General features: G+C 42.4%; 1 protein-coding gene across 1 annotated transcript; it reads right to left on the reverse strand.

Moving 5' to 3' along the window:
* Nucleotides 1-13197: 13197 nt before the first annotated feature.
* On the reverse strand, nt 13198-14340 carry htr1b (5-hydroxytryptamine (serotonin) receptor 1B). Its single transcript, XM_061082140.1, has one exon. It carries the CDS (start codon nt 14338-14340, stop codon nt 13198-13200), a length of 1143 nt encoding a protein of 380 aa, XP_060938123.1.
* Between the last annotated feature and the right edge of the window lie 7302 nt (nt 14341-21642).

The raw sequence follows: 21642 nt of genomic DNA on the forward strand, positions 1-21642 counted from the left end.
AAAACCATAGAAAAGTGTGATTTCTGTGAAAAGAGTATGTGAAAGCAAACTGGGGGGACTTCATTTTTTCTTATCTGTTAAATTAAATTGAAACTTTCTCATTCAGCTAACACTGAATGAGAAAGAAACTAAATTCAGGGACGAAAAGAATAAAGTCAAACTCGTTCTAACAGTTATTATCATTAAAGTAGCAGGCTAAAGTAGAGACTGTTGTCTCAGCTTCTGACTCATCTGTAGTTCATTCAATTTGATAGGATATACATATTAATATATAAATCACATATTATATTGATTTCAGTATATTCTAGAAATTGATAGTAAACCGGCGTATACGAGGAAAACAAAGCTACATCTTTAAGTTAGGAAAAAAAAGCCATCCATTATATTTTCAATTTAGCCAGTTTTTTAAGTGTTTTCGGAATTACCCATCATTCACCCACCCTCTATATAAAGTCAGTTATTAAATATTATTATTATTATTATTATTGTTGTTATTTTCTATACCAGTTGTTCTCTGAGGGAAGTATTGGAGTTTGAGTTTACTCGTTTACATGCTTTACATTCTTTACATCTGTTTCACATTCTGCCGCTGTAGAGCAGCGAGGCAAGAGGAAACCTCATAAGATTAACGACATATAAAACCCATGTGATTCACTCCCAGGTTTAACCTTCCCTTGAAGAGCGGAGAAAGACGAGTACCCGGGGCCTAACGGTCTAATATTAGTCATGTTCGTCGTAATGCTCCTCTTTGGGAAAATCCACTCTGGGCTGATTATCAGCGTGATCCACTCTTCTACACCTGCGGCAGTGAAAGTGCCATCGCCAGCACATGGCACTGTGAGCCTGTGCCAACATCAACTCTGTGACCTGGTGCTGGAGTTCATACGTGAGGAAGTTCCTACTGCGCCATAATCTGCGATGAAGACGTGTTGGTATAGCAGCCAACAGTGTAAAGGTCGGCTCTGGCTGCTGTATCATGGATAACTGTCAGGATTGTGCAGTGGCAGCAACTGAGCTCTTGATGAGACATTTCTTTTTTTGCATTTGAAGACTTTTGCAATGGAATCCACCCATGGTAGATATTTACTTTCAGTTTTTCCAAGGGTCAAGTTCATCACATTTAATTTTAGTGTTTGACTAAATTCAACCAATCAAGGGGGGGAACATTTTGCACAACCACCACCAGAGGGCAGTATGTTTAACGGTCCCATCCATAGACTGTGCATAAAGATGGACGATGTAACAGTTCCCCCAAAAGTGAAGCCAAAGCGTCTTGATCGCCACCTGGCTGCAGTATAGGTCATAAGTCAGTGTTAGTGAATGGAACATGGACCAAACTAAAAGGTCAAAGAAAATGAATAAAGTAGGAATATATATATATATATATATATATAACAGTTTTTTTCAAGGATACTTTTTCATTTTTTAGCAAAGCTTTAATATCACCCTGTTTTCTTCAAGTGTTAACTAATTAAAATAATGCTTTGGTTTTAATTAGTTATTTGAAGCTATGCAAATAGGATGAAACATAATGATTGACAATGAAGACTGCCTCATGTTTGGAGGAGCATCTGTAGGAGGACCTTGCAGAACCTTTAGTTAGTTAAAAAACTCTAAAACACTAAAAGGACACATTTTAAATCTATGCATGCTTCATTTTCATTTTAGATAGTAGATTTCATTTTGGAAGTACTTGACTCCTGGTGGTTAATGATGCAGGCACAGTAGTACAGTGTGAGTGCAATATAAAAATGCATCAGTCGTTTTTTCCTGCGTTGAGAGAGCTGGAAACAGAAAGTGTCGAGAGAGAGATGTATGGAGTCGAACTAGGGGATGTTGGAATTATATGGTCGGGCATCTCAAAATGCATCACTTCTGATGGTCACTCAGAGTACTGGTCAAAGCAAGCAGCAGAAATCATATATGCCAGTCTGATTTAAACTCAAAGGAGCCCCATAATTCCTGGCTCTCTAAAGCATTTTAAAATCTAAAATGTCCTCTATCCTCACCATCCAGAGAGGATTGAAACCTGAAACACACTTTTTGTCATTGACACATTATTGTTCGGCACCAGTGCTACACAAACAGATGATGACAGCATGACGCTGGTAAAAAACAAAATCTGACAACATTATGATAGTGATGGATTGCCAAGTATGCAACCTTGTCGTCTAATATCTGATTCTCATGCCATAGGCAACATGAATTAATGGAAGCAATATGCTCTCTGGAATATGAAAGACACGGCAGCCTTTGCTTTTGAACATTATCAACTATAAAATAAAATATTCAATGTTTATAAAAATAGGAAAGCCAGATCCCACAGGAACACTGGCGAGCCTCAACAGTCCAATCTGGTTTAGAAAATAATAACTTTTGGAAAGCATTATAAATGTTCACACTATACAAATGGAACATAGTGGAAACGACTTTGGATGGCTGGCGTCAGAGTGCAAATTATAAGCGCCATATACTCGGTGAGCTTAACGGTCTGTGACAAGTATGAAGGTCCTGCAATTTGTTCCTCTCCCCCTAATAGAAAAGAGCTGAATATGTGCGTCACACATTCAGACGTAGCCGTTTGTTATCCACGAATAATAAGATTGGGAAGTGATGCTTCTCCATGTTGGTTAGAAATGACAACTCCTGACAACGTGTGACAATCCTAAACCAAGTGTTACTTTCCTCCCCCAAAGAAAAACAAAACCTGCTACTCAGGTGGCACTGCTGGGGAAACGAAGCAAACACTTTTTGCAAAATTAACAAAATGGCTCCTTAGGTTCTAAAAGGTAACCGTCACTCACATCATCAATCAAAAAGATAGAACAGACACAAACATCCAAACATGTCAAGGTAACAGCTCATGATGTAAATGCTGCAGAGGGACAAATCACACACACACACACACACACACACACACACACACACATATGCACTTACAGTTTTCAAAAACTAATCAGATTAAATATTGAAGTCTGCTGCAGTTCTGAAAAGAGAACAATGAGTTTCATACATACACCCGGGACCTCTCTCCTGAACGAGCAATGATTGAGTCATCTGCATGTCACGCATGTGAAGAACCCTCTGATTGAATCCGCTTTAAGATCAGTAAATAAATGAGCTATTAAAGATGTCACATGCAATGAAAGGCTCTTATCACTTTGAGGGTTTTTACTCAGGGTTCACTGTAGTTGAGAGATGGAAGTCTAGAGAGGAATCACTCGTGTCTTCCACGTAAGAGGCCCAGGAGAGAAGAAGCGGAAGAGGAGTTAAAAGGCTGTGTTCCCACGCTGGCAAGAGGAGGATGGAGCCGTGACTCCTGGTATCCAGGGAAATGGAGCCTGTTTATCATTTACCCGGTGGGAGACTTCATTTTATCTGTTAGAAACGGAGCCGAGCAGCAGGAAAGGCAGGGATAGAGGGCGGGTGGGGGGAGATATGGGGAGGGGGAAAAAATTAAAGAGGGAAAATGGAGAAGGGGCGAGGGGAAGACACCGGGGAGGAAGAGATGGAAAGAGTCAGGCACGATGAAGGGGCAGACAGCGGAGGGAGAAGAAGATGGGGGAAAGAAGTAGGATGAACGTGTAGAAAGATTGTGTGAAGGGGGGACAAAGAGGGGGGGGAGTGAGAGTCAGAGAAGGAGTTCAGGTCAATTGACATCAGGGATGCATATCTGTCCCAGCATATTAATCCACACCTGCCTAGAGCCAACGGCAGCATAACAGAGGCAGCACAGGAACCATGACTCAATCCACTGCAGAATTAAAAGCTGTCAAAACGGCCTCAGCCCCGGCTCAGGCACCACCGGTCTGTGAAAGAGATGTTTACAGCATGAATCACATCCACAGACTGATCTGATGCACCCATTTCATCAATGTCTGTTATCAGAATCACACAAAAACTATGAGGACACATCCTTCATGGGACCCGGTCTCTCAGCTGACGTCGGCTATATCATCGACCGCATAGACCGTGTGAGTTTGGTTGAGTTCTTACATTAATAAAATCCAATTTCTGACGTTTTCGCCTCACTTGCTGCTGCCATTACCTCTTTGAAATACAGTTTGTCACAGAAGTGCAATTATCATGGGATACGTTGGGCCAGGGAGGATCCATCTAGTGGAGCTTCTTTTGCTCAGGGGTTCAACGATGCTTTTTTACATTACATTACATTTCATTTAGCTGACGCTTTTATCCAAAGCGATTTACAATAAGTGCATTCAACCATGAGGGTACAAACCCAGAACAACAAGAATCAAGAAAGTACAATTTCTTCAAGCCAAACTACAGAGTGCTATAAGTAAGTGCCATTTAAGTGCTACTTAATTGTTTGTTTAAGCTTTTATTCAAGGCATTTTTCTGAGTCTTCGATTCGGGAAAGTCTAGCAGCGCCGCTGTAATACAATCACTCTTCAAATGCAACCTCTGAAGGAATTGAGACACAGCTTTTGTACTGTACTCAACTTTATTGTATTAATGTTCTCTGTGTGTTGACCCTGTGATACGCTGACAAACGAAGGCTGTACACTACCGCTCGCCTCATGTCAGCTGGGATTGGCTCCGGCATGTAGAGTGCTAATACCTTTGATGAAATTTGGTGCCGATCTGGATACATGTATATGAATATGATTAAAAAATAGCCAATCAGTTATGCAGTCTTCATGTGCCACTGTAATTCACTTGTGGATTTGATCATGTGAGCATTTTGTGTGTGTTTACTTTGAGATTAAGTGTATCAGACATTTTTAATCACGCACTTCAGACTCCTGCTATATCCGCAGATGCTCGGTGTTTCTCCCTGCATTCGAATTATACACAGTGAAGCGGCCACCTAGGTAAGAAAACACGAGCACCTGTCAGGACGCAAAAATAAAAGTGCCCTGAATCGTAACCTTCTACTGAGCATTTACACGACATCACAGAATACTGATTATCCACAAAGGCACTGAAGACTTAGTCACGAAAAAATACTTTATTATCTTTGGAGTCAGTCGACCTTTTGATCTCGAGCCCATTGTTGTTTCTTTAAATGTGACGTCTGGATAGCGACCAGAACATTTCAGATGTTACACAGGGACAAATATATTCACTGCAGACTCCATGTGACTATGTGATTTTCTCATACTGAGCTTCACTGAACTTTGAATAAAAAGGTGACAGCTCTTTGTGCAGCAGCCGTGCTGCAGCTTCAGGGTTCTGTGGACCCTGCAGCTCTCTACTTTCAGTCTCAGTAAGAAAAACTATAGGCCAAACAATCCCATTTAAATTCAATCAAGCTGCACACATAGACATCTGTCCCCTAAACGTGCCTGATTATTTTTTTTTATCAATATCCAAGAATGATTCCCTGGAAAATGCCCCTAAAAACCCACATCTCAAAAAGAAAAGACAGAGAGTGATGAAAAAATCTTGGATCCATCTCTTTGTCCAGATCCACATCAACATTTAATAGCTTTCTCTCTCGGCCCGTGTTCCTTCCACCAAGATATGTGGAAATCCATGATGAAAACATAACCTCTTCGGCTGAGGTGTGTGTAATTGTGTTTGCTCATGTGTGGAGGGGGGTGGGTAGTCTCTGGTCTGGTCACAGTCACCACTGCTGGATTTAATGAGGCCGTGGGTCCATGCGGCTGCACCTCAATGGATGCAGGGTTTTCCATATGATCTCACAATGGCAGAAACAATTCACATTAATTTAATGATTTCCCAAGTGTCACTTCAGGCTTTGTGGCCTTGCTGGAGGAAACCAGTTGAACTTTTTCACATCATTTGATTCAGGGCAAAAGAAATCGGTCAGGAAAGTGTCAGAATCATGATTTCATTCTGCTGCCGCTGCTTTATTATCGTAACATCAAGTTTAACGTACAGGCTTCGCTACATAGTTATTTTATACTGTAGTATTCAGAAGTGACTTTTAATGAAGTGGTGAAACATCAGTCAACTCCACTGTGATATCAACAAAATGTTTCCAGGGTCAAATTATTAAAAAGGTTGGGACAAACATGGAAATATAGAGCCATTCATTAAATGGCATCAACAAAACCAATCACGCTGTGGCAGATTTCATAATCTGATATACTGATGATTGAGTGGTTTTTGCAAAACCGACAAGAGCAGGAGTCCAAAGCCGTCATATGAAGGAAACCAGGACAGGATTCGGTGTTGGAGGCTTGAGGTTGTTTGAGCTCCATTTCTTTTTAAAGGTAAATGAGACGTATTACAGTATTTAAATATCAATCCGGTGTCAATTTGTCTGGCGTGAGCAGGAAGCTGGATTCAAAGCGAGACAGGAGGCTGCGATGGAGAGAGGCGAAAGTTGTTTATCAGAGTGACAAGAACCTCGGGGGGTTGTAGACGAGGGAGAGGGAAGGAAAAAAAAGGTTGAATTAGGTTGTGTCAGGAAAATTTCATGCTAATAGCTTCAGTGACATTTTGTGGTGTTATTGCTTGTGAAAATGGGAAATTACAAACAGGCAAGTCAAGTTTCCGTCCCAATGCACCTTCTCATGCTTAATATCAAAAGGTTAATAAACAATATGTAAATGATCCCCGAGGTGAGGGAGGAACCCTCATCTGCATTCTCAGAAGGCTCTCCATGAAACAGAAACTGGTTTTGCTTTTTATTTCCTATTATTCCTGATATTGTTTTATTATGGAACAAAGTATTATTCGGATTAAAGTAATATATTAAGTAGATATAAAGAAAGAAATAGATGTATACAGCTGCATGTAAAATCCTGTCGCCTGAATGTGAAATGTTTTCTTTCATTACAAACAAATGTGTCGCTAAATCTAAATATATTCCCGGTATCTTTGTGGAGGAAGAAGAGGAGAGAGATGCATTAAGAAATAAAATGAAATCTCGAGCCATATTCCCAATTGCAGAGGCTCCCAGTGAGCTATGGAAACATTAAATGTCGCAGGACGCAGCAGGGTTTAGGGAATAAAGCTCGGTAAACAGCTGATGTGCTGAGGAAGTTGCTCACATTAGATCAAACACAGGGAAACATTGTTGCTTCAAGGATTTTATTTGTCCCAAACAGAGGAATTAAGTATTTTTCAATCTGCTGTATTGTAACAGCAACAGCCAGTTAATTTGTTTCAGTGTCGCTCCCTGTGCAGCTTTAGCAGGAAACTAAACTCAGCATGATTATTTTGTGTTAACGACCGATCTGACTCAGATAGGAGCGTTTTTCAATATTTATATATACATATTTTAATGTTTTTTTTTATTGTCAACACCACCGTCATCAGTGTAACCTCCTTTATCCCTGTTTTATTCATTATAATTCATTGTATCAGTACTTCCTGTTGCTCTACCTGCTGATCTCTCAGACTCTGACACCAATTCAGAAACAGACTCTTTTAGCCCTGCTGCCATTGGCCAATTAACTAATTTCAAATAACTTGATGGGATTTTTTCTAAATTATTTTCATACAACTGCCCTCAACCTTTTCCCTCTAACTCTGACATATAGTGCATATACAGTAATGACATTTTTTCACTGTCCTTTATATTTGGATATATGCAATAAAAATGTAAAAGACGTTTGCAGACAAATAAAGAGCTTGTGATACCTTCACATGTGAAAAATGTATAAGACTGCACACTTTAATAAATCACACTTAAACTAACTAAAAAACAGTGCATCTCCAGAAATCCCAGCTTTTTATGATATACTGTGAGAAACTCAGTTAATCTGATTCTTTGTACTGTTGTTTCAATTCACGCAGTTAGTCTCAGGCCTCAGAGGACGTCTTAAAACTAGCTTTGAGGTGTTTACAAGCCCAATGTGCAGTTAAAGAAGGGACACCCATCTCTCTCCCTGTGGTTAATTGAGTGCCTATTATCAGAGATGCGTACGCAGCATGGGTGGATGGATCATAACCTCAGCAGGACACACACCTCCTCAGCCAACGCTACATCCCTGCCTGATGTGATGGTGTGTTTGCTTGTTACTCCAGAGTGGATGTTAAGTGTGATGGATTCGCCGAGCTCCAGCGCTGATGGTTCCATAAACGCAGCCAGATCGGATCAACAGATTGTTTTTTTTACTCAGTGGTCAAACCCAGCGTGTCTTCTAATTTCCGAGGAAGCCCAGTTTAGGCGCGGCAGAGGAAGCTGCTGTGTTATCAGACGCACAGTTTAGCTGAGCTGGAGGAGAAGCTAATGCAAAGTGCCTTGGAGCCTTTACACTAACCCACTTTGTTGAAAGGCGGAGAAAGTGCTTATGGCAGTGGATCTGCTACGACGCACGGAGCGAGCATGCGTGACTGATGACTGCAATTCATCACACACACACACACACACACACACACATACACACACATGAATACACAGAGCTGAGGTGTGTGACTCCACTGTCCGATTTTACCCCCTCAACAGCTGATGTTGTGGAGAGTGGAAAGAAAATGTTCAATTCTGCAAAATACATTTTTCCACCACACAGGATTTTTGTGAGGACCTAAGAGATACGGTTATTTTCCAGCATTTGTCAGAGAATAATTAATAGTTCTTGATGAATAAAGTGTTGTTTAGGGGACTGATATTTTTGAGCATGTGTGCAATTCGATGCAGATCCAAATTAAATGTAATTTCATGTTTTCGTCTTTTTACAGCTGCTGTACGGTAACAAAAAGAGCCGGAATCTTACCACCGATGTGTAGTTGAGTAAACGTAACGTGGCCTGAGCTCGACGGCTTGTTTGAGTTGAGGTGGACTGTTGGCAGAGGTATGTGCTCGACTGACTGCCATCCCAGGCTGTGGCTGTCATGGGGTTAACCATGCTGAGCTGTGCCTGAAGGAGCTATAACCTAATTTAGTGCTCATCATTCGAAAAGCACACATCCATCCATTCATTATCTATAACACTTATCCTCTGAGGGGTCGCACAGGGGGTGGAGCCAATCACTGCTGACATTGGACAAGAGGAGGTGCACAGCCGGGACAGGTCGCCAGTCCATCACAGGGCCGAGGCATTAAGACAAACATCCAGTCACACTCTTAAAGAAGATATAGTTTGTAGAATAATCAGCTAAATGTGAAAAGGTTGATTTTATAACTCATCACTACTGTTTTAGTCTTTAATACCTACCAGGTCCATGTGTGGTGGTCACTGGCGTCAGAATCAGGATTGGTGAAAACCCATATCTAATTGCTATTTACCCTCAATCTCCTTACCCACCGTATCGCCTGGTAGATTAAAGGCTGACTCGTTTTCCTTCCTTTTCAAGGTCGATTGCTTCCGCCTGGATGAGCTAATTCATTAACAGCAGATTGACCCGTGTGTCCACCTTTTAAACGACGAATGCTGCAAACCGTCTTCAACCAGAAAGGGTGAAACAATAAAGAAGCTGACTAAGGCTACTTTCTGTGAGGCGATAGTTTATAGGTTCATTATCCATGTGTTCAGCCTCAGTAGCTGTTACATCAGTTCCGTCCTTCACTGCTGAGCGGAGCTGCGGCGGAGCAGTAAGGCAGCGCACTCTGCTTATAGAAGGGGGGGAAAAGGTGGTTGTATGATTATTGTATTTGCCTGAACGCTGCAATCATCCTGTGTCCACAACAGAATAATGTGCGTTTCCCTGAAGCTGGAGCCTCAGCGTTCTTATTTACTTATTTGGCAACACAAACGTGTTTGTTGAACATCGACAGACTTCCTGCATGAAACATTTATCTAGATCTACATCTATATATCTACAGATCAGCTCTGTTCCACTTCCTCCTCTCCCTATGTTCACATGTGTACAGTACGAGCCCCCCTGCTCCACAGGGTTTAATGATGTGGACAAAATATTCAGACGCACACATTTTTAAAAGGGAAACATTCATTATACACATCAAAGTCTGTTAAGTTGTTGGGCATCGCTACTGCTAACATGAAAAAAACATAATGCAAATTATGATAAATGATGACAGGGGCGTATTCACACCTAAAACTTTGGACCAAGGGTTTTTATCTTTGTTACATGTTTACATTTGATCTGGATCGTTGTGGTTTTACATTGGAGTTAAGTGAGCACAGTTAATACTTTGATATGACTTGTCATCATCACCTACGTGAGCTGCGTCTGTACTCGACACTGATTGGTCGGTAGATGGGCGTGACTCTGATGTCGGCATGTTGTCAGCTCGGCTATGGAATAAAAGGACGAATGATTTGGTTGCGTTTGAAGGAGCCTTCGAAATGCAACAGCCTAATAGCATCACTGTGACGAACACCGGGCGGTATGGTTCTCGTAGGGGTCAGGGAGGAACCCATTGAACCCATTTTTTGTGTGTGGATCCAGATCTGGGGGTGGATCAACATTGCAAGATGAGAGTTGTTTTTCTAACATTTTCACTTTTCCCAGGGAGTAATTACTGGATCTTGAAGAAATAAAATCAGGCATACTTAGGGAACTCATCTGAGAGTGTGTAATTTGGTGCAGCTTGATGGGACCACTGGGCCTCGGTGGAGGTGTTGCCTGTGAGAGCCATTACAGCTTAAAGGTTTTTCTATATTTACAAAGTTTTATGTTTTAGAAATGTGTCTCTAAATGAGTCTTTAGAAAAATACTTTTTAAAAGCTGAACGTTTCTTTTGGCTAAACACTAAACTTTATATTCTTAACTTCAAGGCGTACATCCCATTGACGTTTCTTTATGTCCCTTACTCTGTAGGGACGATGTCATCTGGTAGAGAAACCACAATAATGTCAAGATGTCAACTTTTTTGTACTATGGTCTTTTTATGTACATAATATATATTGTAAGATGCACATGCTGCCATGTTAGGTCATCCTTCTATAAATGCTTGGAAAGCGCTGTGCTTGGAACATCTGCCTGCTCAGGTGCATTCATCTTTCATGCATGATGAGCCGTATGAAAATGCATAAATGGAGAGCCAAAGGGTGTGCGCATTTGCATGTGCATGGATGATATTGTGCTGTGAAGTACACGCTTCACCCAATGCCGCTCGCACTGCTGACGTATTGAACAGTGATGGCCGCTGACCACTCAGCTCAAGTCCTTCTCCGCCTGCAGGGAGGCAGAGAGAGGATGGTGGAGAAGAGAGATCGAACCTCAATGGGACTCAGTCTCCACCCGACCTCATCCTGTCTCCTCAGGAAATACAGTCAGGAGGAGCTGATGTGAAATGTATGGAAGGACAAGTCTGCCAGGGAAAGAAAAACAAAACAAAGAACGCTAGGAGGAAATTATGAGATAGACAAAAATATGAGATATATTACAAATAGGAGTTGTAATTAAGACATATTAACTCATGATTATGAAAGAGAAAAAATAATTCTGAGATTGAAAGTCTAAAAATTATAAGATAGTACGTTTAAACAATATAACATAGTCATAATTTTGAGATAAAAAGTTATTATTACAATTTTTAGATGCTAAGTCGTTTGAGTTAGTAAATCATTATTTTCAATATTTTGAGATATTACATCAGTACTTTGAGATATTTATGTCATTATTTTTAGATACTAAGTCATTACCTTGAGATACTACGTCACTACTTTGGGATACTACGTCACTACTTTGAGATACTACGTCACTACTTTGAGATACTATGTCACTACTTTGAGATACTACGTCACTACTATGAGATACTACGTCACTTCTTTGAGATTCTTACTCATTATAGATATGTCATTATTTTGAGAAGGTTTCTCACTATGACTCACAAGAGGTTTTTCATTTTATTCCACAACGTGGCAGAACTGATCTTCCATACCAAGCACAGTCCTCTGAATCTGATCTGTATTGTTTAATGCTGCACCACGTCTGCCAGAGCCTCGAGAGATGGTCGGATTTCATTTTCACATCATCTTGATCTTCTGGGGGCCATTACTCTAATCTCTTATTAGATCTCAAGGTAGGGCCCACTGCAAATCATCCTTGGGATTATCCGTGCTGCGTTCGAATGGAAGAAACAACTCACTGCTGACCTGGAATTATGGACCATCCGCATGTTAATTTGAGAATAAAACTCTCACTCAAAAATCAAATGTGGCTGAAAAAAGATTCTCGAAAGCCTTTTATTATTGCACAGCATCTCTGGATGTGAACAGATGAATCCCTAAAACAACGTTTACTTTTATTTCACATGATGCTGACGAACAATCAGCGTCGGCTCAGTCGCTCTGAAGGCCAGAGCCCGTCAGTCAAAGCAGCAAATTAGTCTCTGTCGCCATGAGGTGGCCAACCACATGTGAACATAACTTACTGTAGATACACATTTGATGTCAGAGCAAACACAGAGCAACACACACACACAGACACACACACACACACACACACACACACACACACACACACACACACACACACACACACACACGCACAAGGTGATGTTTGCTCAGTAAAATTGAACTTATCATCAGTGTTCAGCTCTGCCGGGTAAATACAGTTTCTTTGTTTGACACATGGTATTGTGTGAATCTTTTCTTAGCGCCTGGTACAACAAGCCGACTTCAGGCTATTTTTTCAGCTGCATGAATGTCCCTCTCTAAATAAATAAGATAACCACAGGGCAACAGCAAGCAGGGCCTCACCATACACCTACGTTATCATGTCACAGAACACAGGGATAGAAAACTCACCGCCGTTGAGTTTGAGAAAATATCAATCTACCACATTTGTGCACAATGAAAAATGGATTCTGTGTCCTTCAGCCATATTTTCATTAGAGTCGTCTGATTTATAAAACCAAGGTTGATGGTCTGTGCTGCTTGCTCACACTCGGTCTTGGCGTGGGAATAACATGCATCACCTTTCAAATACAGAATGGACCCAAATAAGAAGCAGCTTTTATTCCAGCGTTTATTTTTCTTCTATCTCCAACCCACACCTCTCCAAAAAGTGTCCAATTCTTCCAGGTCAGTTTTGTGCTTTATATTGATTTCCACTCAGGGTTGCCCATCCGCTGGAGAGAACATTTCTTCATGTTTTCTTTCTTGCAAGAATAAATACAAGGACGTTATGTGAAATGATTTCACTCCACATTTTCTGTATCTGTTTTATGAACCTGACATTTAAAATCTCCAAACAGACGCCTGGTAATTGGTTGTTGTTCCATTGCATGCACAGCTTCTTCTTTTTTTATTATAAGAGTCTCAAAAATATTGTTTTCTTACTGCTCCATGTTTCATAGCTTTATATCCAAAAATAAATGCATCAGCAGCTTTCACTGGAAACTGTTTTTCACCACCTGCAGCACCTGAAGCGCACAAGTTTATGGAACGCTTTCTTGAAGTCCTCGTTGGACATGGTGTATATGATGGGGTTGATGAGGGAGTTCAGGTATCCCAGCCAGGTGAAAAAGTCAAACAACTCGGGGATCAGACACGTCTCGCATGTGGCCACCACCAGCGTGTAGATGAAGAAGGGCAGCCAGCAGACGATGTACGCGCCGAGGATGATCCCCAAAGTTTTTGTGGCTTTCCTCTCCCTGGCTGCAGAAATCCGCTTCTTCTCCAGCAGCGCGTCCGACACCGTCACCTTCACCTGGTTGTCCCCGGCCGAGGAGCCGCTGTCGTGGTGGGGGGGCCCGTCGTGCCTCCCGTACTGCAGCGAGGTCGTGGAGGTCACGGATCCGGGGGAGTTGGTGACCAGGTGCGCGGAGGTCAGTCTCTTCCCCACCTTCTTGGGCGACTGCTTCAGGATGCGCTTGCGAGCCTCCACGTAAATCCGCCCGTAGAGGACAATGAGCAGCAAGGTGGGGATGTAAAAAGCCCCGAAGGTGGAGTAGATGGTGTAGAAGATATGATCCGTGTTGACCCCGCAGCTGGTCAGCTCCTCCGCCTTCACCTGCCTCCAGAAGAGAGGAGGCAGGGAGATGGAGATGGCGATGACCCAGGCCGTGGCCACCATGCCGGCCGCGCGTCCCGGCGTGCGCTTCTTGCAGTACTCCACCGCGTCCGTGATGGCCCAGTACCGGTCCAGGGCGATTACGCACAGGTGGAGGATGGAAGCGGTGCAGCAGGTGATGTCCGAGGAGAGCCAGATGTCGCACACCACCTGCCCCAGCGTCCAGGTGTGGAGGACGGTGTACAGGACGCAGATGGGCATCACCAGGATGGACACGAGCAGGTCGGTGAGGGCCAGGGAGGCGATGAGGAAGTTGGCAGGAGTTTGCAGCTTCTTGGACTGAGAGATGGTGGCGATGACGAACGCGTTGGATAGAGTTGTAGCCAGCGTGATGACTGAGAGAAGCACCGACAGGCTGATCTGGAAGGCGAGACTCTCCGCGCTCTCCTCATCCAGGGCGGCGGAGGAGGCTGTGATGAAGCTGTCGTTAGTGGCGTTCACCGGCTCGGTCGTCACCATGTACCCGGATAGCTCCATGACTTTCACTCACTTCTTGTCATAGTTGAGATGTCTGACATTTAAAACTCCCTTTCTCCTCCTGGTCGGCGTCGCCTCATCCGTGCCACCCGGTCCCATTAAACACCACAAGGAGTCCGGAGCATGGAAATGGAATCATGTCATCCTCATTTTCTTCTGAGGGGCTACATCAGGGTTTTAATATGAAGCTGCAGACACCTGAAAGCAAATATCCATTCCCACGAGGATCTCAAACTTTTCCGTTTTGTAGCCATAAAAGAAAACTTCCCATCAGCTGAGCGAGGCTGGTGCGTAAAAGACGAGCGCTGCGTCCTGATGTGCCAACATCTGGGAGGAGGTCACAGATAATCCGCATGTGGGGTACGAGTTGTGCAGAGCTGCGTCTCCTCAGTCTCCCCTGTGGCTGAATGAGGAACCAGCCCAAAGTCTTGGTTTTATACACAGTCTGACATCAAACAAGCACCACTTATCACAGCCTTGTTTTTTCCTCTCTCTCTCTCTCTCTCTCTCTCTCTGTCTATCTGCTGGGTCATAGTGCCCAGTGTGTCTCATTTGTCACATGTTAACTCATCTATAGGTTTAAATAAACTGCCTTCTATTACCACACTGGTCTCACTGCTGTCTATAAGTCCCCATTTATGTAGGCTGAGTGGGTTGTAACCTTAGACTGACGCTTAACATGTCCTTTATGGACCTTCAGGGAGTAGAACCCTTGGTCCCATTCTGTTGAGTCTTTATTAGAAGACATTAAGTCTTTTACTGTCAGTTTTAATAACGTCATATTTAAAGTGTTTCTCACTCTTAAGCTAATAGATCAACTGAAACAGCTCTCAGTCTAACACATACCTGCACCAAGGGCAATAATCATAAACATGCAAGTATAAGATTCTATTAAACAACATAAAAGAGATATGCCTGATATTTTACAAAAATTATAAAATGTAGCATGTTTTTCAATGATGATAAAAGTGGGGAACAACTTCTGGGGCCACATCAACATTTAATGGTCTCCTGCAGACCCAGGCCTCGTCCTTCTATCGAGTTTGGTGCAAATTGGTTCCGTGGTTTTTGCGTAATCCATCTTAGCAAATAAACAGAAAGACATACAGATAAATAATGTAAAATCTTGCAAGTACAGTAATCACACACAAGTGAGTATTTGGGTTAACTGGTTGGACGCTATCAATGTTGTTATATTGTTTGATGCATGTTGATGCCATTGTTCCTGGTTCACCATCAAAATGAGCAGTTGTATAGAAGACCGGAAATGCTTACATTTTATTCAATAAAATAGAAAGTTAGGGATAAGTCAAATTAACAAATTTATAATGGAACGCTTGAATCTTGAAAAACAATGCCACCTGTTGATATCTAAAGTATTTTGATGAGTCACAACCAATCACTTTTTTATATGATTACGTTTTTGGTAACTGTTCCCCGGAGTTTTTTTTAGGGGGTCAGAGGTCAAACCGATTTTTTATAAACATCTGTATGCATAGATAAAAAAAAGACAAACCAACTGTGATGACAGAGGAACATAAACACCAGCTACATTAATATGATTCCTTAATGGTTTATAACGTATCTAAATCATTTCTATTAGCATTTTAAACACTCCATGTCTTACACCATAGACATCATGTAACGCAATAATGATGCCTCTTCTGATGTTTCAGTGATGCAAGGTATCAGGTCGAGGGACTGTCATCACTTCTGATGTGTGAAAACCTCTGTCTGATATCGACGTGGGGTCAGTGACAGTTACACATGAACCTGTGAACCTCTCGTCCTCGTTCACTGCATCGTTTAGTGTCACGTTCTCAAGGTCACTGGTCAGCCTGCAGTCGACCAATCGTCTGCTCAAGAGCCTGGGGAATATTCAGTTTGTTGTGCTGTAAATTATGATATCGGTCTGTGAATCCTCCAACACACACACACCCGAAAACACATATGGGCATCAACCAACTCCAAACTGAAGAAGTGAAACAACAAAGAAATTAATCTGCAGTTATACATTCTTCTTTTTTCCTCTGCTGTAGAGATTATATCTCCTTTTCTTTTTTTATTACTTTACTCCTCAGAAAATGTTGTATTTGACATCAGTATGTCACTTATATTGTGTCCAGTATTGTTCAGAATCACATTTAGTCTAAAGCTGAACCCATGCTACTACGCTTTCTTTGAAAACGCATGACCTCTGCTCCTGATAAACCTGACGTCCACACTGCTCGGTGGTTTTATAGCTTTCATAGATTCTGAGATTTTTGGAAACGCAGATCCTCTTCTCACATGGCGCCCTGATGAAAATACATGAAGAAAAACATCTGTCATTTGCCTCAACCAGCGTTGAACGAAATAAGTCTTACTGACCGTGTTGTCTATGTTAAAAGCTGTAATTTATCCTATCCAAGTGTCCTTAGGTTGTAAAGTTTATCATTCAGTTGCAGGAGTCAACACATTCATTTTACATGCACTTAAGATATTTATTGATTCACATCACTAAGATTATGTTTTATCATTCTGACCTGTTTCTGCATTGTCAGCAGAACAGAGTTGAACATAGTGAGGACCTTGGGCGGCTTGTTATTGACTCATGACGGTTCTGACACTTCTGACAGCGAATCTTTAGTCTCCAGCCTTAAAAGTAGTCACATTTAAATGCTGCCTTTTTAACTGTAAACCTAAAATCAGATTTTTCCTTCCTCTATGTCAGTTTATCTCAGAAGTGAAAATTTACTTTTGCAATAAATAAGAAACTTCAGACAAGCTCATAAAACAATCGTGCTCATAGTGTGAAAAACACTTCAGTGGCATTAAGAGTTTGATGCAGCATGAAGGTATCTCACAGAGGTGCAAATTAACGATGCATTCATCTGATCTCACCGGAGGTTTAACAAGTAATCCACAGTCTCTCAAAGACGTGTGCAGGTCACAGTGTTTCCACAGAGGGGAGATGAAGGGAGCGCTACCTGTGGGAAGCAGGGTCAAATAGTTTTATCACTGAATACGGATGCTTATGCAGCTACATTTTGAGATGAAGTGATTAGAAATCAAAGGTCAAAGGTCAAATGTCACTATGACATCATATGATTGTCAATATGTCCGACTCAACACTGCAGGGAATGAAACTGCCCGGGTCAGTGGAGGGAAAACAAACACAGGGCAGTTATTCTGGTTCCTACATAAAATCTTCAATTTGTACCCACTTACAATTGCATAAACAAATTACAATAGAGATTTATGGGTTAAAAATGCATTTCGCATCTTAATGTCCTTCTCCAGGGAGATTGAACATTACAGAGCACTGTGAAATCTCTTTTATTGATTCAAACATCACATCCCAGGTAATTGTGTTTGCTGGAAATGAATTCTTTCTGGGGAGACCACATCTGTCACAGAGAGGGTTCACAAGGACAGTGCTGATTATACAGAATGCTTTTCACCCACCGGACCCCCCACGTCTGTTCATACGTACACACATGCTGGTAAAGTCATCCTATGTCCTCACCCGTCAGTGTTGTTATGCCCTTAAATTCCCCCTGCAGGCTGTGACAAGCAGCCTCGTCCATCTGGATCCAGGCTCAGCAGAGAGGATCGTCAGACCCTCCACTGGGTTCATGGTCGTAGCCCTTGACTGACTGTGACTGTCTGGCACAGCTAATGCACACGGCTCTGGACACAACACGGACACCATTACCACTGTTTGCACACAAAAACAGGCTCTTCTCTTTTTTCAGACCCGCTTTTTATCTCAGTTAGAAAACCTGCAGCAGCACACGACAACAGGCCGAGGTGCTGAACCGGTTCTGCTCTAAACCCAGGTTTTATTAGGTGCAATGGACCGTAGCTAGAAACTCAGACTGTAGTGGGAAAGCAGGGAAACTTGCAAACTTAAAAAAGTTGTTTGTGTACCACTAAATTGGAAGAAAACACACGTAAACAATAGTACTTGAGTCTGAAAGTAAATTTTTCATTTCTTTCAGAGTTTTCTCTGTGAGTGACCCAGTTCATCATCATCATCATCATCAGCAGCAGCAGCAGCGTATCTGAGGCTCTGCTTCTGTTATCATCTCTGCAAACAGTCGCACACTGGCCCTGAACGCAAGTAATGAATGGTTTTGTATTTATATAGAGCTTTTCCTAACCCTGACCACTCAAAGCGCTTTACAGTACAGTTTTATATTCACCCATTCACACATATTCATACAGTGTATGTATTCGCAGCACTTCGTTATTCTATGGGGGGCATTCAGGGTTCGGCATCTTGCCCAAGGTCACTTCGGCATGCAGATGGGTCAGCCTGGGGATCGAACTGCTGATCTTCAGGTTGGAGGACGACCACTCTACCCCTCAGCCACAGCTGCCAATAAGGAATGCAGTCGGCCGGGATGTCAATCCATGATACATGAAGATTTTAAAAACAATTTATTTATGTCGGAAATGTGACAAAAAGAATATCGAAAAGATTCTGGAAAATATCCAGAACAGTTTCATTTTTCATTTAGACTTTTCTTAATATTCCCAGAAAAATACTTGAAAATACTGAATTAGTATCAATAATGTTATTGGTTTTACACACACGCATGCATGCACAGACACACACACACACACACACACACACACACACACACACACACACACACACACACACACACACATACACACCCACACACACACACACACACACACACACACACACAAACACACACACACAAACACAACTTTGAAGTTGCATTTTCATCTAAAGGCCGAGCAGAAGAAAAATCAATATCTATATTCTGGCACATCATTGTTACAAAGTGTTTATCGTCATGAGCTCGTTTGGTAAATGGATCTGGTTTTTCCCAGGAAGGAGACAAGACACTTGTTGGTATTGACAGTAGTCGCCTGGATATCTGCAGTGCAAGACGCCTGAGAACTGCGCAGTATGTTACGTTCCAAGTTTTTAACATTTTGGCAAGACTTTTCTAAAACAAGTCTGGAATTAAATCAATATCAAAAACATAACAGAATTAAACCTGAATAATACATTTGTGGGCCGGTTTGTGGCAGCGTAACAAGCTGTAAACTAGCGATGGCAGCCTGTTGTTGGCCTTTTATTTATTGTGCTCATCTCCTTCGCTCCTTGATAACTGACAGCTGCAGCAACTGAGACCAAGTAGGGCAAAAAGAAATCAGGGCAGATCCCTCGTTGTTATGAGATTCAACCCCCCCTCTGTCTACCTAAAACCATCACTGCGGGGAACAGAATCCTCTCACTCAAGTTAATGCAGTGACACAGTGAATGACCAGGCAGAGCAGCTGGGTCAGCCATGTTTGGAATCTGGATCGTAGATGTACTTATATATATGTACAGATCTGCATCGTTTGTATTTGCCTCTCAAGCAGCATCTGTATCATGCTCATTGTGGTAAAACACACTACTATACTTCACTAGCAAAATGTCAAACAAACAGTGTTTTAGGTCATTTCCAGTAAAGTCAAAAGTTAGATATGTCTCATTTAAATTACAGAACAGTGCAACCGCAACCAATCATTTCTAAATGTCATCATTAATAATTAATATTTTGTTAAACTGCCTGAAAGATTGTTTTTATTATGCATGATTTACATGAATGTTTTGGTGTTTTCTTTGTTTTGTTGTGTTCTTTGTTTTGTTGTGAAGCAAGGCAAAGCAAAACAAGTGACACAAAGGATTGAGACACGGCGGGAGGACAGAAAAGAAACCGATGACTGATCATGTGTTAAGAAAACTGGGGAGAAACTAGGGTGTTGTGGGTGTGTTTATGTTGTGTTGTGGTGGTGCAGGGGTTCACACTTTCTCCTTACAGCAGGAAGGTCCCTGGTTAGGCCAGGGTCTTTATCTGTTGTGTTTCTCCAGGTGATTGGGCCACGTTGCAAACACATTCAGTTGGGACTGTCACTGTACCCCTTCAACTGGGATTAACTTCAGCTCCTGTCGTAGCCCATAAAGGAATAGATAACGACTGGATGGACGTACCTGCTGCTATAAATACTTAATTGCTATTACGTGAGTGAAATCTTAGAGCAGAACTCCTTTTTTTTAAAAGTGTAGTGACAATGTTTTCCTTCTCGGCTGCTGTTTATAATCTGAAAACTGTATCAAAGCACAATGACAGATTCAGAATATAGGACACATGTTGAGTTGGACAACCCGTCCCGCTGCAGTGGGCCCGGCTCACACGCAGATGGCGCCTGCTGCTCTGCCAGGCAGCTCTCAAAGGTCCCCTGCTAAAAGTGTATCGGGAAGGATATGGGCTTCTAAATCGGACGATCGTGTCAAGGAGCTGGTGCCATCGTGCAGGGGACTGTGCCACTTTTTTCGAAGGGCTGTGCCCCATTTTTTGGAAGAACCTCACTGGGTGACTCGAGGTGGAATGGCTGATCGCTTGAGGAGCATTTCAGGACACATCTGTGAGGAAGAGGAGGAGGAGATATGCACATTGAATGTACGGTAATAGGCAGGATTTGATTCCCTGGGTTGAAACATGTGACAGGAAACGAGCTAAGTGGGGATGATGTCTGCTCATTGACGACACAACGCCGGCGATCAAGCTCACGTTGGCTTGAGTGGAAACGGCCAAGTCCATTAAGGCCTGTATGGTCAGATGGGAAACTGACTGCTGGTGGTTTTGAGTTCGATCAGCACTTTTTTACGACTTGGAAGTGGTCCCACACTTTGAGGTGGAATTAAAAAAGCTACGTCGAATTGATTTGTTTCAACCGCGGCATCGATGCTACAGTGACACCAGCGTGTCAGTCACTGAGGTTCTGTTGCGTAATACGTAATATCAATCTATCTAAACATTCCCAGCATGCAACTGTGCATTATCGCAGATGGCCCCGTTTTAACGATTAAAGGAAGATTACCCGGCGGTGCAGACTGCTAACACTGTCATTGACATGGTGCTTGGAGATGAAGAGAAGAAGAACAGCACTTGATTACTTGAGCGTGAGAGATGAGACCTGATTTGCTGCCCCCTGGAGGTACCAGCTCTCTGCTCCCTGTGCGTGTGATGTTTGCCCGTAGGTTCGTGTGCTGAAAGAGACAAGGTGATAGCGAGAGGAGAGGACCAGGCCCTCAGCGGTGAGGACAGGCGCTAATAGCACACATCAGCTCTGGTGTGAGTGATGGCTGGTGGAGTGTGAAGAGGAGAGGTTATTGAGCTGGACGGTCACAGGGTTGATGTTGGGGGGGGGGGGGGCGGGGGAAGCAGCAGAAGATGCATCACTTTGTCTGAAAAGCAAGGACGGAAAAACACTGTACCATAATGTATGAAA

The sequence above is a fragment of the Limanda limanda genome, chromosome 12 (genome assembly GCF_963576545.1).
Source record: "Limanda limanda chromosome 12, fLimLim1.1, whole genome shotgun sequence".
NCBI classification, from domain to species: Eukaryota; Metazoa; Chordata; class Actinopteri; order Pleuronectiformes; family Pleuronectidae; genus Limanda; species Limanda limanda.

Coding starts and splice junctions, on each gene's coding strand:
- htr1b (XM_061082140.1), bottom strand. CDS start 14,340: ATGGAGCTATCCGGGTACATGGTGACGACCGAGCCGGTGAACGCCACT.